The following is a 14482-nucleotide window of genomic DNA, read 5'->3' on the forward strand; positions in this document are numbered from 1 at the left end:
ACAGTGTTTCCCTGTGGAACTGCAGTGGAAGTATAACAAAAAGAGGGGGTTTAACACTAAAATACTGTAAGACTGAAAAATATCCACTTGATTTGACTCATTTGGATGGCTAAAGCTTCACATTTGCTTCTGGTACAGTTTTAAATACATTTTTGCACAGATGGAGGCTTCCAGATTTTAGCCCCCATTTTTACATCTCAGAGCTATAAAAATACCTTTTCTTTTAGCCTGAAATTTGATGATTAAAACTAAATAAACCCTCCCTGCTTTCTGAAAGCTTCATTTAAGGATTAATCATGTGTATTTGTGACCGATGAGGTCTTTATGAATGACTTGTGGTTCAGAAATGTGGTATAAAGACTAGGGTGATATCAGCAAAATTGGGCCATCAGGTAAAATGGGCCATTTAAGGTCTGAGCATCTTAGCTCTTGAAACATTAACAGGCAATGACTGCAAATTATTTCAAACTCTTGCCACAATTGTACTTGATTTGATTAATATTATATTGTTATAGCGCATAGATGTATTTTGAAATTAAAGTGTATTAGATTGATTTATCAGAAATTACCATTTTACCTGAACACTGCCCATCTCAAAAATGTGGGGTAGCTGATCTTTCAACAGCTGTAGGGCCTGAACAATTATATTTTTCTTACATAAATTCCACACAAAAATATTAAAAACTATCCTTATTAATCATAAGAACACCATTAAATGTCATACATCATGCCATTAACCAAAAAGTAGCCACATTTAGCTGATATCACCCTACAGTAATTATAAGGAAATACTGTGAATATCAGAATATGAACAATATGTGAAGGTAAAAAATGATCCGGAGGACAAACTAAGAACCAGCAGAGGGCTGTGCAGTGTACATTTCCCCCCCAGACATCACTGTCAAGGTTTGCGTGTTATTTGGAGGAGGAGCTCACAGTATGCACCGCCTCTTGCCTGTCAGACAGCACTGAGGGCTCACCCCCCTTTATAAACCTTGTAGCTATGGAAACTCGTCGATGGCAACATCCACCAGTCTTTTCTGCCTTCATCCTCTCATACCTCTCAGAGGTGCTGAGTGTGTGCATCTGTAGCCGATAAATGAGACGCTGCAAGATGGCGATTGTGCGACTCATAGCTTGTTTTCTTCTTTACACCAGCCTAGGTAAGCTTTTCCTCTCCTCCTTCTTCACAGCGATATTATCAAAGCATTGTGCTCTTAACTAGGTGCGGCTGTCTTTTTAATGAGAGCTGTAGAAATGTGACTGTCAGCGCTAATGTTACACCAGATGATAATGTGCTAGCTTGACACAAACAGGTTGAAGGGAAGGAGGGGGAATAAAGGGAGCATTGTGGTTAGTTGTAGTGGTGTGAAGTAGATAACATTATTAACATAAGCTGCTTGTTTCTTCCTTTCTCTCTCAGTAATGCTAATGTTACTGTTGTGCGGCTCAAACATGAAACATGACGTCGTCGTGTATATGAGTAGCTTTATGATTAAACAATTGAATTGAGTTTTTGGGGTAAGCAGTGCCGAATTTAAACAGCTTGAGATATGCTTTTAAAATAAATGTATTTTTTTTGGGTCATTGTCACAAACCTTTAACCCTTATAAACAGGCAGGAGTGGAAAATGAGATGTGACAAATAAAATCCCAGTTATCTCATGTGCACCTCATAGACTGTATAAAAGAAACCTAAGTAAAACATTTCTGTGAATATATTTTTAAAATGTTTTGGATTTTTATGAGTTGCATCTTCTCCAAGATACATTGTCCTTATTAAGTATACAACTGGTCATAATGGTAAAAAACAATTGAATGGTTTATTTGATAAAGAGAAGTGATGTATTCCTACTTTCTCTGGTCATTAATATCACATATACTAGTTTCTAAGGGCGGGGGGGCGGGGGGGGGGGGGCGGGGGGGTCATGTTAAGCACTGATATGATGACAGGTATCAGAAATAACAATGACAGGCCCCCTAAGCTAGAGCATCTCAGAAATAACATCTGCTGTGTATGCAGCTTAAACCCATAGGGGCCCATATATTTAAAAACCCATATTTCACTAGATGAGATGTGGAAATCCAAAGTGGTGTATTTGATAACACAGTGAGTGTATTTAGGGGGTTTTGTGCTGATCGATGATGGTTAGTAGTGAGGCAGGTGGAGGGCATCTGCTCAAAAATGAAGTCATGTCGGGTAACATGATGATGGTGCCCAAAAAAAACCAGCTGAAGCTTTTTTGGGGGGCCGATCAATGTATAAAAAAATGCTGTGTCCACCCTGGTGTACGCTTGGTGGGTGTGAGGTCACCCTGCTCCTCCTGTGTGAAAATTGGCAGTGGACTAGGTGATTGCTAAATGGCAGATTTCATCAGTAAGTGTTGAACTTTTGACCCCTCTGCAAGTGTGAATCAAATGAGCAGCTGACAGGCAAGAGCGTCATTTATTATCAGGTTGTCGACACTCAGGACTGATCTGGAGTAGAAAAAAAAAGAAAAAAAGGAGCTCGCTTATTTCCACAACAGCAGGAGACGTGATCAAAATTCAAGGTTTCAGACTATTTTAAAAAGCCTCCAATTCTACCCTCAAGTTTTTAGAGACTGCACTTAGGTATGAATAATGAATATGAATTAGTGTTAGCATTGTTGAATTCATGCTCCATATAATTGGGACACAATGGTGCATACATTTAAATAATTTTATTTAAATGAAGATGAAATTAATGTTTTTTTGCCATCTTCCTCTGAATTTGGAGTAGAGTGGTGTAAAACATACAAGAGCTGCAACTAATGTTTCAATTTCATTATAGATTCATCTGTTGTTTCTGTAATCAGTTTATCGTTCAATATCGGCCAATAAATGTCAGAGAATAGTGACAAAAGCAATACAAAAGGTCGTTAAAATTGCTTGTGTCATCTGGCAAACAGTCCTAACTTAAAGAGAGTCAAATTACAATGATGTAAAACAAAGGAAAGCATAAAAAAATTCACCATAAAAGACACATTTTTTCAGCTTCACCCTTCTGAAGCTATAGTAACCCATACAAACAGGGGTTGTTTTCATCATTTCATTTTCATAATAGATTAATCTACTGTTTAATTAATAGTTTATCGTTTAGTCAATAAATGTCGGAGAATAATGACAAAAAAGGTCTTTAAAATTGCTAACTTAAAGAGAGTCAATTTACAATGATATAAAAGAAAGAAAAGCTTTAAAAATCACAGTAAAGGATGAATGTTTTCAGCTCTTAACCCTCCTGAAGCTATAATGTTGCAAAGAGACAAGGGTTGTTTTCATTATAGATTCATCTACTGTTTGATATCGGTCAATAGATGTTAGAGAATAGTGACAAAAACATTACAAAAAGGTCTCCACAATCTAACTCAAAGAGAGTCAAATTAAAAAATCACTATAAAAAACTATTTATTTCAGCTTTAAAGCCTTTCTGAATCTACACACAGGGGTTGTTTTCATCATCGGTGTCATTTATGCGGCCTTAAGTGGCTTTAAAAGACACAAAGGCAAAATAAAGTTCATGCCCCCCCCCCTCGTCTTAGATCTCCCCAAAGTTGTTATGAAAATATGATTTTCTTCATTTTTAATCTACTGGAGTGATTAGATGTTATGACACAGTGGCTTCAGTATGCTGTGAGTCCCTGTTGGTCTCTGGTCCACACAACTCTCCATGTTGCTCAGCATATTCGCAGCGTCCGCACTGGAATGTCTGGGAAAAAAGCTTTTTATAGATGCACTGGATCAACAACTTTTCTGTTTTTTTTTAAGCAGGGTATGGGGACGGGGTAATTGTTTTCATATTTGGTGCATAAGAGGATTGCAGAATGTGGCTATTTAAGAGCACATTTTCCTCCGAACAGGCTATAGACCTACTTTACCCATGCATCAGAGACAACAGAGGGATTAAAAACTAGCCCGTGTGTTCGCTTTCCAGCAAAGCGGCTGAGATTATTTTCATAATTCAAAAATATTGTCTCCTCTTCGGCCTACATTGTGTCACAGCACCGCCGATCATTGTTGTATGGATGCTTTTATTCTAAGCTCTTATTAGCAATTAGTCATACATTGTCTCGTTAATTGACTGTGATGAGTCTTCCCACGGCCTACTTCTGGTTTTGTTTGGGTTGAGAAGAACGTCGAACAGGAATCACATGACACAGATTTAGCCATATTTTTGATCTTGGTTACTTTTGTACTGTGAATAATAACAGCAGTAAACTTTATCTATCCTTTTTTATAACCCTTACATACTGTTCAGGGTCAAATTTGACCCTTCTTTACATTTAAAAACACCATATACACATTTTTTTAGCCAAACTTTTCCTAATGACCCACAGTGTATAAAAATGGAAATAAAATGCACAATCTTTGTGCAGCTGATACACATTTGTATATATGCAAATGTACAAATCTGAGCTGTGTTTATTAAAAAAAAAAAAAAGTAAATTTTGTATGCTGGTTTTATGTTATTTGTAATGACGTTTGAACCAGTTATTTTCACCATAATGAGACTGAATGCTCCTGAAAATGTCAAATGGTGTAACCACAAAAGAATGATAAATATTAATTTATCAACATACAGTGTATTTAAGCATACTTATACAAATAATTACGTCATTTTAAAACATCAAATGAAAAGACATTTCTTTGGTGTATTTCTGCATTTTTTCTAAATAAGTTTTGACAAATTATGTAAAATTTGATAGAAAACATAGTGTTGCATTGCTAACAGTGGATTATATTTATTCCACATTTTAGTTCACATGTATTTTCCATTGACCCATATGCAAATGTACTAGTATGACCTGTGTTTACTAAAAAAAACAAAAAGAAAACAGCATTAAAACATTCACATATTCATTATATTCTATAAAATATTCTCCTGCACCATAAAACAGTGATTGTAAATGTCTGTTTTCCATAAGATTCAAACATTTGGTAATGACTGATGGTAAAATTAGGAATGTGAATTGGAGTAGAGATAAAATTATGAGTCAGAATATGAACAGTATGTCAGGGTTAAAGTTTATTTTAAAGAGGGGGAAGAGGGGAAGGGTGACGACACGCAACTCCCCCCGAGGACCTTCTTCTCCAGTGTTACAAAAATATATAGACTGCAGCTAAACTTAATGAACTGAATCACTTGTAAGTGCGGTGTAACACATTACACACTGGTATGTTGTAATGAAACGATGAGAGATGTCAGGCTTTTATATTTGTTGCCTTTTGTAATTTGATACTTTACAGTTTTTTTATCTTGTGTCTAAAAAATGAGACATTTCCTCTTCATGTAAACTCACAGCATGAATAAAACTTTTTCCTTTATTGTAGATTTATCACAGTACTCCACTCCAAACTGTGCATGAGGCTGAAGACTGAGGCGAGTACGTGCGCATGCAGAGGAGGGAGAAGGGGGTTTGTTTGTTGGACGAGGTCTCCTGTGTCTCTCTCAGGATGTCCAGTCACAGCTGGGGTAAAAATAGCTCTTGATGTACAGGGTGGGAAAGTCAGCAACAGAGACGGAAGCTGAGACCTGGGAGTCAGATCTCATCAGCGTCCGCAGCTGTGCAAGATACGACCGGATGCTTTGGCAGGACCCATGTTTTCATCACATTGAGGCCGAGCGTCGTGAGGCTATATGTGCACGCTCTCTTCTTCTGTACGTCTCGGCGGGGGTCACTCGACTCGCGTGGCCGCTTTGAATAAAATGTCTCAGAGTTCGTCAGATGGCCTCGGGCGAACAGGAGAGTATGTCTCGCAGTATTCAAGCCTGCTCAGATCAACACTGATTATTATTGTCTAATTTCAGCCCTTCACGCAGAGCCCATTGGGAGTGGGAAAGCCTTCATTACTCAGCAGGGGGGCAGTTATTGTGTTAGTGTACCCAGTAATTACCACATTTGGAAGAGGCGCAGACACAATAGTTAGTGTGTAGAACTCCAGTGGAAATTGGAAACATGCTTATTTAAATCAAATTGTCTTTGGCTTCCTCCATTACATTAAAAAATACAACCAATACACACCACATCACATCATGAGGACACTAAAAAAAACACTACACAACATTAAAACATACACCAACACTACACAACATGAAAAACATACAACACTACACAACATTAAAACATACACTAACACTACACAACATGAAAAACATACAACACTACACAACATTAAAACATACACTAACACTACACAACATTAACAACATACACTAACACTACACAACATTAAAACATACACTAACACTACACAACATTAAAACATACACCAACACTACACAACATGAAAAACATACACCAACACTACACAACATTAAAACATACACTAACACTACACAACATTAACAACATACACTAACACTACACAACATTAACAACATACACTAACACTACACAACATTACACAACATTAAAACATACACCAACACTACACAATATTAAAACATACACTAACACTACACAACATTAAAACATACACCAACACTACACAACATTAAAACATACACTAACACTACACAACATTAAAACATACACCAACACTACACAACATTAAAACATACACCAACACTACACAACATTAAAACATACACCAACACTACACAACATTAAAACATACACCAACACTACACAAATCATTACACAACATTAAAACATACACCAACACTACACAACATTAACAACATACACTAACACTACACAACATTAAAACATACACTAACACTACACAACACTACACAACATTAAAACATACACTAACACTACACAACATTACACAACATTAAAACATACACTAACACTACACAATATTAAAACATACACCAACTAACAATTGTGCAAAGGAGCACAAAAACAGTAGCAACCACTGTAGAATAATGTGTAATTTTCAGATTTTCTTCATTTGTTGCCACACACTCCTCCTCCTCCTCCTCCTCTTCCTCCCTCATAGTCATTTACTTTCTGCTCGGGTTGACTTTTCTGCTGGCCCAGTTTTGACACAATTTGTAAATTAACTCGTCATTAAAATCTGACATTTACAGAATAACGCTGATCGCTTTAAGGAGTGCGCTCATGCAAGGAACTTAAAACTTAAAATAAGTATTTGCTGTTTGTGCCAGAGGGAAACCAAGATGGTTGATTAAATGTGCTTTGAGTTTAAGCACTGCTAAGTAATCTGTGCTTCTGGTTTGTTTTGTTTAGTGTTTCTGACGCATTGTTTATTCTAAGTATCCCGAGCAACTTAGTGTCACGATTCAGCTGCCAGGCTTTTTAACAGCAGCTACATTCAATATAATTAAGTTGAGAAATTACAGACCACTTAGACAAAGCCATCTTGTTTGTTTGTGTTTTTGAGTGAATAAATGCTTTAATAGCTCATTTGCCCGAATACTAAAATGATGAGTTAGAGAAAATAAATGAGAGCACACTGGTGAAACATCACTGACACTGACCCATTTCATCTATTTTTCAGAGATGTATGTATGTCATGTATGATTTCAGCATTAGAGTCAGCGGTGACAGATTGAAATCCTTCTGTATGTGCAGCGTCCAGGTTTTCATTCAATTACTGTACTTACTTTATCTGTATGATTAGGATCATGGTCTCACTTTGCCTAAAACTGGAGGAGCTGTGCAGAAAAGGCTTCCTCCACTATGGATCTAAACACAGTAAAACACCCATCCAGCTGAAAGTCGGCACCTTAACCTCGGTCTCTGTTTCATTTCAAAAAGCAGAGTAAAGCCAAACAACAAATAACATTGACTATTCTCTCATGATGCATCACCAGCCAAATTATTATCTAATAAACCACTATAAAGGAGGCTATATTTAACCAGTAAAGTCAGAATATTTCTCTTTTGGAGTCAATTTATGCAAAAAGCCTACACTACAGAGTACACATCCTCATTAAAAATGTACACTTTACACATTTTGGCCTCAGGTTAATCTTCCTAAACAGAAATGGGAAGTAATTAATACGATGTGTTTACCCTAAATCAGATCCTAAGGCTCTCTCACTCTATATTTATCACTTTAAGCCACTGTTTATTAGGCAGCACGCCCAGCTGATAATGCCTGCTAATGAAAATGTTCATGAGTGTCATCAGGGTTACTCGGCGTTTAATGTCTTTCTTCCTTTTTTCTTTTTCTTTTTTTTTTTATTCACAGGCCACATTCCATCATCACTTGGCGTAATCCTCCGAACCACGGACAAGATTGTTTGGGCAAATGAGTTTGAGCGTAAGTTGCTTTAACCTATTTAGCAAAAGTAGCTTTTCTTTTTCCTGATTTGGGATGCCTGCTCCTGTGCTCACTCGTTCTGTTTTTTTTCTTCTTCACAGCCATCGAACTGACCTGTTTAATAGAGTCCATCTCGACTAACAACCCGAGGATTGAGTGGAAAAAGATTAAAAACGGTGTCCCCAGTTATGTGTACTTTCAAAACAAGATAGCAGGTAAACCGCTTGGAAAACTTTGTATTTTTAAAAACCTCACCAACGAAGGGGACCACTGCCTTTCAAAGCAATGTCTCGAGCCTCAGAGCTTAGCTGAATGAATGGTACCTTGAACGAACTTGGCATTGAATTTTGTTTTTGAACTGTGAAGTCTGCTCTGTATTTGAATGAGCAATTGTAAAGTGTTTTCTTTCTTCCTCTGAAAAGGGGACTTGGAGCACAGAGCACAGCTCAGAGAGCCGGCCAACATTCTGATCTACAACGCCACTCGGTCAGACACCGCAGAGTACCGCTGTGAGGTGGCCGCCATCGATGATCAAAGGGACTTTGATGAGATACTTATTAGTCTGGCAGTAAGAGGTATGGCAGCAGGTTCTAATCACATCACCGACCTGTCCGTGATTGTCTAAGACTCAAAGTGAATCTGGATTTACATTCTTGTGTGTAGATGAACATTAAATTAAACTGCACTTTAGATATCTAAGATTTATTTGCTTTTCTTTGTTTCACACTGATATAGAACTGATATTTCAGGTTTTGTGGACTGCTAAACTCATTTTTAAAAGAGCAGTGGGACATTTTAAGAAATCAACTAATTTGCCTTCTTTCCCAAGAGATAGATAAGAAAATTGTTTCCACTCTTATATCTGGCTGATAAATATGAAAGAACAGCCAACAGCCAGTTAGCTTAGCTTAACATAAAGACCAGAAATTGGAAGGCAGCAAGCCTGACTCTTTCCAAAGGTAACACAATCTGTCCATTTAATTAAACATTATGTTTTGTTTCTAAATTGAAACAAAGTGTAAAAAACCAAAATGTGTGGTTTTGTTGGTTTCTTGGCCAGGAGCAGTGCATTTTTGGAGTCTTGATTTTACAGTGAGAAATTGCCTTTAGAAGCTTTTTGTTACATTTGGACAGAGGCAGACTTGCTGTTTCCAGTCTTTATGCTACACTAAGCTAACTGTCTGCTGGTTGTTGTTTCATATTTAAGGCACTCATAAGGGAGTGTTGTCAATCTTCTCATTTAACTCTTTGCAAGAAAAAAATAAAACAAAACAGATTTCCTAAAATGTCAAACTATTCTTATAAGTCATTATCTCAGGCTCTGGTTTCACTATGTGATTAATACATGTTTTTTGTCTGAAGTAGATAGAGGTGTGTGTCAATATTTCTCAGTTTGGTCTGTGTCTGTGTGCAGTGAAACCTGTGGTACCACGGTGTAGCGTTCCTGAGGCAGTCACAGTCGGAACATCAACCGAGCTACGATGTCTGGAGAACGAGGGCTTCCCTGCATCCCAGTACCGCTGGTTCCACAACAACGAGGAACTTCCTCAGGACCACAAAAACAGCCCTAAGTTTGCCAACTCCTCCTACAGCATAAATCCTGACACTGGAGGCCTGGTAAGAGTTATTCTAGAAATCTCTCCGCATTATTATCTTCCTAACAGCCTCCACGGCTTTTTGTATTGTATGTTTTACTAGCTTACTGTCCTCTCGGCGGATGTGACTCTTTAGCATTAAGGATGGTAAATTGCAGCTCTAAAGTATGTGAACAGCTTAATCTGAGCAAAACCTAAACCATTATATGACTAACAGCAGTATTAATCCATGGATGTAAAGATAGTCTAAAGCAGAGAAGAGGATAATGTTCCATTTAAAGTCAAGATGATGTCTTTATGGTTTTCTTAAAATAGACAAAAGCTGGTTTACATATGGCTGAAATACGATAATGTTAGATTCACTTCATGAAATGTTAAAGCACAAATGAAAACTACTCTCAACTAGGAAACATCACACAAGAATGTATTCACAGCCACACATCCTTCAACATTTTTGCTGACAATGCATCTATGTGTCATTGCAACTGAAAGATGTCTAAAAATGTCTCCTCAGAAATTTCGAAGGGTCAGAAAGGAGGACGCAGGGGAGTACTACTGCCAAGCGAAGAATGATGCTGGACATGCACAGTGTCCCCCGCAAATGATGGAAGTCTGTGAGTGACACGTGCATGCATCTGCAGTTTTTGAACTTCCTCACTGTAAAGTTTTGAAACAATTTCTTAGACATTTTGAGAAAAACCAGCTCATGTTGTGTATGTGGACAGTTCTTGGACCACACAGCAGACTCAAAAGAGTAGACCTTAGATGAAAAGGAGACAACAGACAGCTAAAGTGATCAGGTGATCTGCTAGAAGCAGGGAAATTGTCACTACTTTTGGACAGGTGAGCTATTACAGGATTCAAACCTCAAAGTGATTCATCCATCCATTTTCTATAAAGGGAGACTTAGTTGGAGCATATCCCAGCATGCATTGGGTGAGAGGCTGGGTACAATGTAGACAGGTCAAAGGGCTAAGTGTGGCTTCAGATTGGTTTATGTTTACCTTGTTCATGATGAGAATTCTCCTTTTAAAATGCTACAGTACAGTATGCACAAAAGTTACAATATAAGGTTTTTTTATTTTTTATTTCTTATCACTAAACATGACTTTAAAGGACAAATAACACTAAAGCATGCAACAGTTTTAATCTGTAACCATGCTCTCAAAACCACTAGCATGTTATGCATATGCAGTACTTCCAATGTCAATTTAAAGTCACCTAACCTGCATCCCTTCACAAGCAAAGTCCAGAGAAACACAGTCCCAGCTGGCCAAGTCTGTTTTGAATCCAGGACCGGCGAAGCACCAGCTCTAAACACTAAAATGTTCAATTTCAGGTGAGAGCAGGCAAACAGAAGAGTAAACGGAGAAGAATGGGGGATCAGGTTCAGGCTATTTATTGAATAGTTATTTATGTAGTTGAAACTATTTTGTGGGAAACTGAATATAATGCATAAAATCTTTCAGCTTTATAACCAGGAAGGGCTACAGATATGGATTGTTTTCAGTACTGATTATTTATAGTTCCTTGATAAATCATATCAAAATGAGTAACTATTGCCCATCTATCACAAGATATCAGAGCCATAGGTTTGTCAGAAGCTGTTATGCTTAATGTGGCCAAAAAAAGTATTTGATGTAATGACATGAAGTTATGAGAACTGAATAATGTGAATCAGAAAAAAGGAGAAGAATAGCATAACACAAAAATGACCAAATATAATCATTGGTGGAATCATTTATTAAATAATGTTAATCAGCCAATCCATTAATTGGAATATTTTCACCACATATGTAAAATATAAAATAAAGAAAATTAAAAATATATATATATGTGTATATATATAAAATATAAAAAACCATAATGAAAACATAAATGACAAAGCTTAATAACTGTAAGTCAAAATGATAAGTGATCTCTGTGTTCTGCTGCAGATGATGTTGACATCCTTGGGATTTTCCTCAAGTCCTTCGGAGCGGTGATTGTGTTCCTGATCCTGACTTGTTCCATTTGTCATTCACTCAAACGTGGATGCTTCTCCAAAAAATGTCACAATGAAAATAAGTGAGTATAAAGTACAGCTCAGGGGAAGGGAGAGGCTATTTGTCATTCTGTATCCTCTGCCTTATGTCTGCACTATGTTAAGCCTCTTGTGTTTTATGATTTTTTTTTTTTCAGCTACAATTGGCCGGCACAGACTGATGGTGTTGACTACGGTGATGCAGATGAGGTAAATAAAAACTAAACACTAAAATACGTTTTAGTTGATGAGAGGTTGAGGAAAACATAAAAAGCATTTACTGAATGTCAAAGGGACATATTAAACAAAAGAAAAAATTGTGGAGTAGGAGAGGAACTGTATACTAATTTAATTATTTATATTTTTCACAGGGCCATTTTCGCCACAAGTCTTCATTCATCATTTGACAGCTGAGAGAGGTACGATGGATGGATACGATGGAACCAACAAAGAAAAACTGATGGTTAACTTGCAACAATTATGCTCCAGATGGTAAAGTATGAGGTGTAACATGGCACATTATTCTCTGATGCACATCAAAATCAAATCAACCAACTTGCCAAAGTAATTTTAATATCATTTTGTGGCACTGTTTTGTGGTTTTTATAAGGTAACAGGTTTTTATTTTGGTAGAATTCATTTCCATTTAAAACACTGGGTTTTTACTCCTTTAGTTTTCTTTTATCCTTTTTTTTAATTCTACAACAAAATCATTTAAAAGCTGTGAAATTTCACATTTGGCCCATGCTATCATCGCAAAATATGCTGGAAGCTACATTCCTTCACAGTTTTTGAACAAGTTCTCTTTTATAACTCTTAAACTTTTTACTGTATACACTGAAATTGTTTTACAAAACTCCTTTACATTGTCTTTGTTCATAAGATAAACATTTTCTCAGTTTGTTTCAAGTGGCCAAGAGTTGAAACTTGTTTTTGTATATACTGTAGTTATACAGGCAATAAATAACAGACTGCAAAAGGCTGATGAGCTCAGATTCATAAGGCACAATTTATCAGCCTTTATTATATTTACAGATGATAACAAGTATGTACGAGTACAGAGTAACCCATAAAATTGAGTACCATATATCCCACTATGCTGCAAATTCAATATTTACTATAAAGGTGGTGAAGTATGATTTTTAGAGTGCTGTTTCTGTGTATAAGTGACCTTCTGTGCTTCACTAATTATTTTGTGAGTATTGGACATATTGTCCAGTTTTGACTTAGTATTTAATGTACATAAATGCATACTTTTTTTTATCTTTTAATTTTCATACATTGCACCCCATACCTTATTGTAAATACTGCAATATAACGGTTTGTTTGAAATCAACTTACAGTATTTACTGTCTAGTGTGTTTCTGCAGTGTTGAGCCTGTCAGTATTAACAGTATATCGTTTCATTAGTGTCGATGATTTGTGTAAAAACTCAGGAACTGTTGTAAAATGTCCACTGTTCATTTGATATTAATGCTATATGTTCATATTATTTTGTTACTATTAAAATACATTTGAACTGTAAGTGTTTCATTCATGTTTCATGTGTTTTATTGAGATTGAGAAAGGACTTGCAAATATCAGGGAGTGACAGTAACAAGAGAAAATGTGTAAAAAATGAAAAATACAGAAGAATGCAGGAAAGGGAAAACTGTACAAACAATTTTACTAAACTGGTTAAAGTTTGACAGTGAACTACTTTTTTTGATAGGCTACTCTACAAACAGATTGTTTTTAAACTATTGAGTTTTAAATATGCCCAGTATTTATACAGAAAGTAAGTGCAGCCTCAATAATTGCATTTTGAACATGTCACCAGTAGACTTCAGTTCTTTACTCAAGTAACAATACTGTCTGTAAAATACTATTTTACAAGTAAAAGTTTCAAACATTTTCTAAAGTAAGATAAATTATAATCAGCTAAATGTACTCTAAAGAGGCTGCATGGTTATTTGTAGGTGGTAGAAGTGGATCTAATTTTAATTGCACTTGTTTAATAGACAATATAGCATATAATGGAAGCCCATTTCCACCATGTGATGAAAAAAATGTAATGAGAAACCTTCTCAATATAATGACTTAGTAACATAAAACAATTAGGAACTATCTAAAAATAATGATTTTGTATCTCAAAATAATGATTTTGTATCTCAAAATAATGACCTATCTAGTATTTCATTATATTGAGATAGTAAGTTATTATGAGATATTAAGTCATCATGTTGAGATAGTCATTATTTTGAGAGAATTAGTCTATAGTGTATAATTTGAATGACAAATAAAATCTTATTATTTTGAGATAGATTCTCATTATTGTGAGATACTAAGTCATTATTTTTTGAGTTACTGAGTCATTTTGAGAAAGTTTCTCATATTGACTTACAGGATCTTCTTTTATGGGCTCCAAAATATATGATATGTGAGACAGTAGGTTGATTCTTTTTGTATGTAAAATCTGCGAAACAAAACTACTACAGCTGTCACTTAAATGTAGTAAAGTATTATAATAGAGCAGAAGAAAAAAGGAAACACATTGAAGTAATAGTATGTAAAAGTTGTACTTGCGTGCTGTACTCAATGGTCTTAGAAATGATAATACAAGTATTACA

The 14482-nt window shown here is 36.1% G+C and overlaps 1 protein-coding gene across 1 annotated transcript; it reads left to right on the forward strand.

Annotated features, from left to right (window-relative positions):
* Window positions 1–1034: 1034 nt before the first annotated feature.
* Window positions 1035–13346, forward strand: jam3a (junctional adhesion molecule 3a). The gene is made up of 9 exons (XM_053321009.1): window positions 1035–1163; window positions 8184–8255; window positions 8357–8470; window positions 8678–8830; window positions 9670–9872; window positions 10365–10464; window positions 11788–11917; window positions 12032–12083; window positions 12245–13346. Exons 1-9 carry the CDS (start codon window positions 1100–1102, stop codon window positions 12278–12280), a joined length of 924 nt encoding a protein of 307 aa, XP_053176984.1. The 5' UTR covers window positions 1035–1099; the 3' UTR covers window positions 12281–13346.
* The last annotated feature ends 1136 nt before the right edge of the window (window positions 13347–14482 follow it).

Source organism: Scomber japonicus, chromosome 6, assembly GCF_027409825.1.
Source record: "Scomber japonicus isolate fScoJap1 chromosome 6, fScoJap1.pri, whole genome shotgun sequence".
Lineage (NCBI taxonomy): Eukaryota > Metazoa > Chordata > Actinopteri > Scombriformes > Scombridae > Scomber > Scomber japonicus.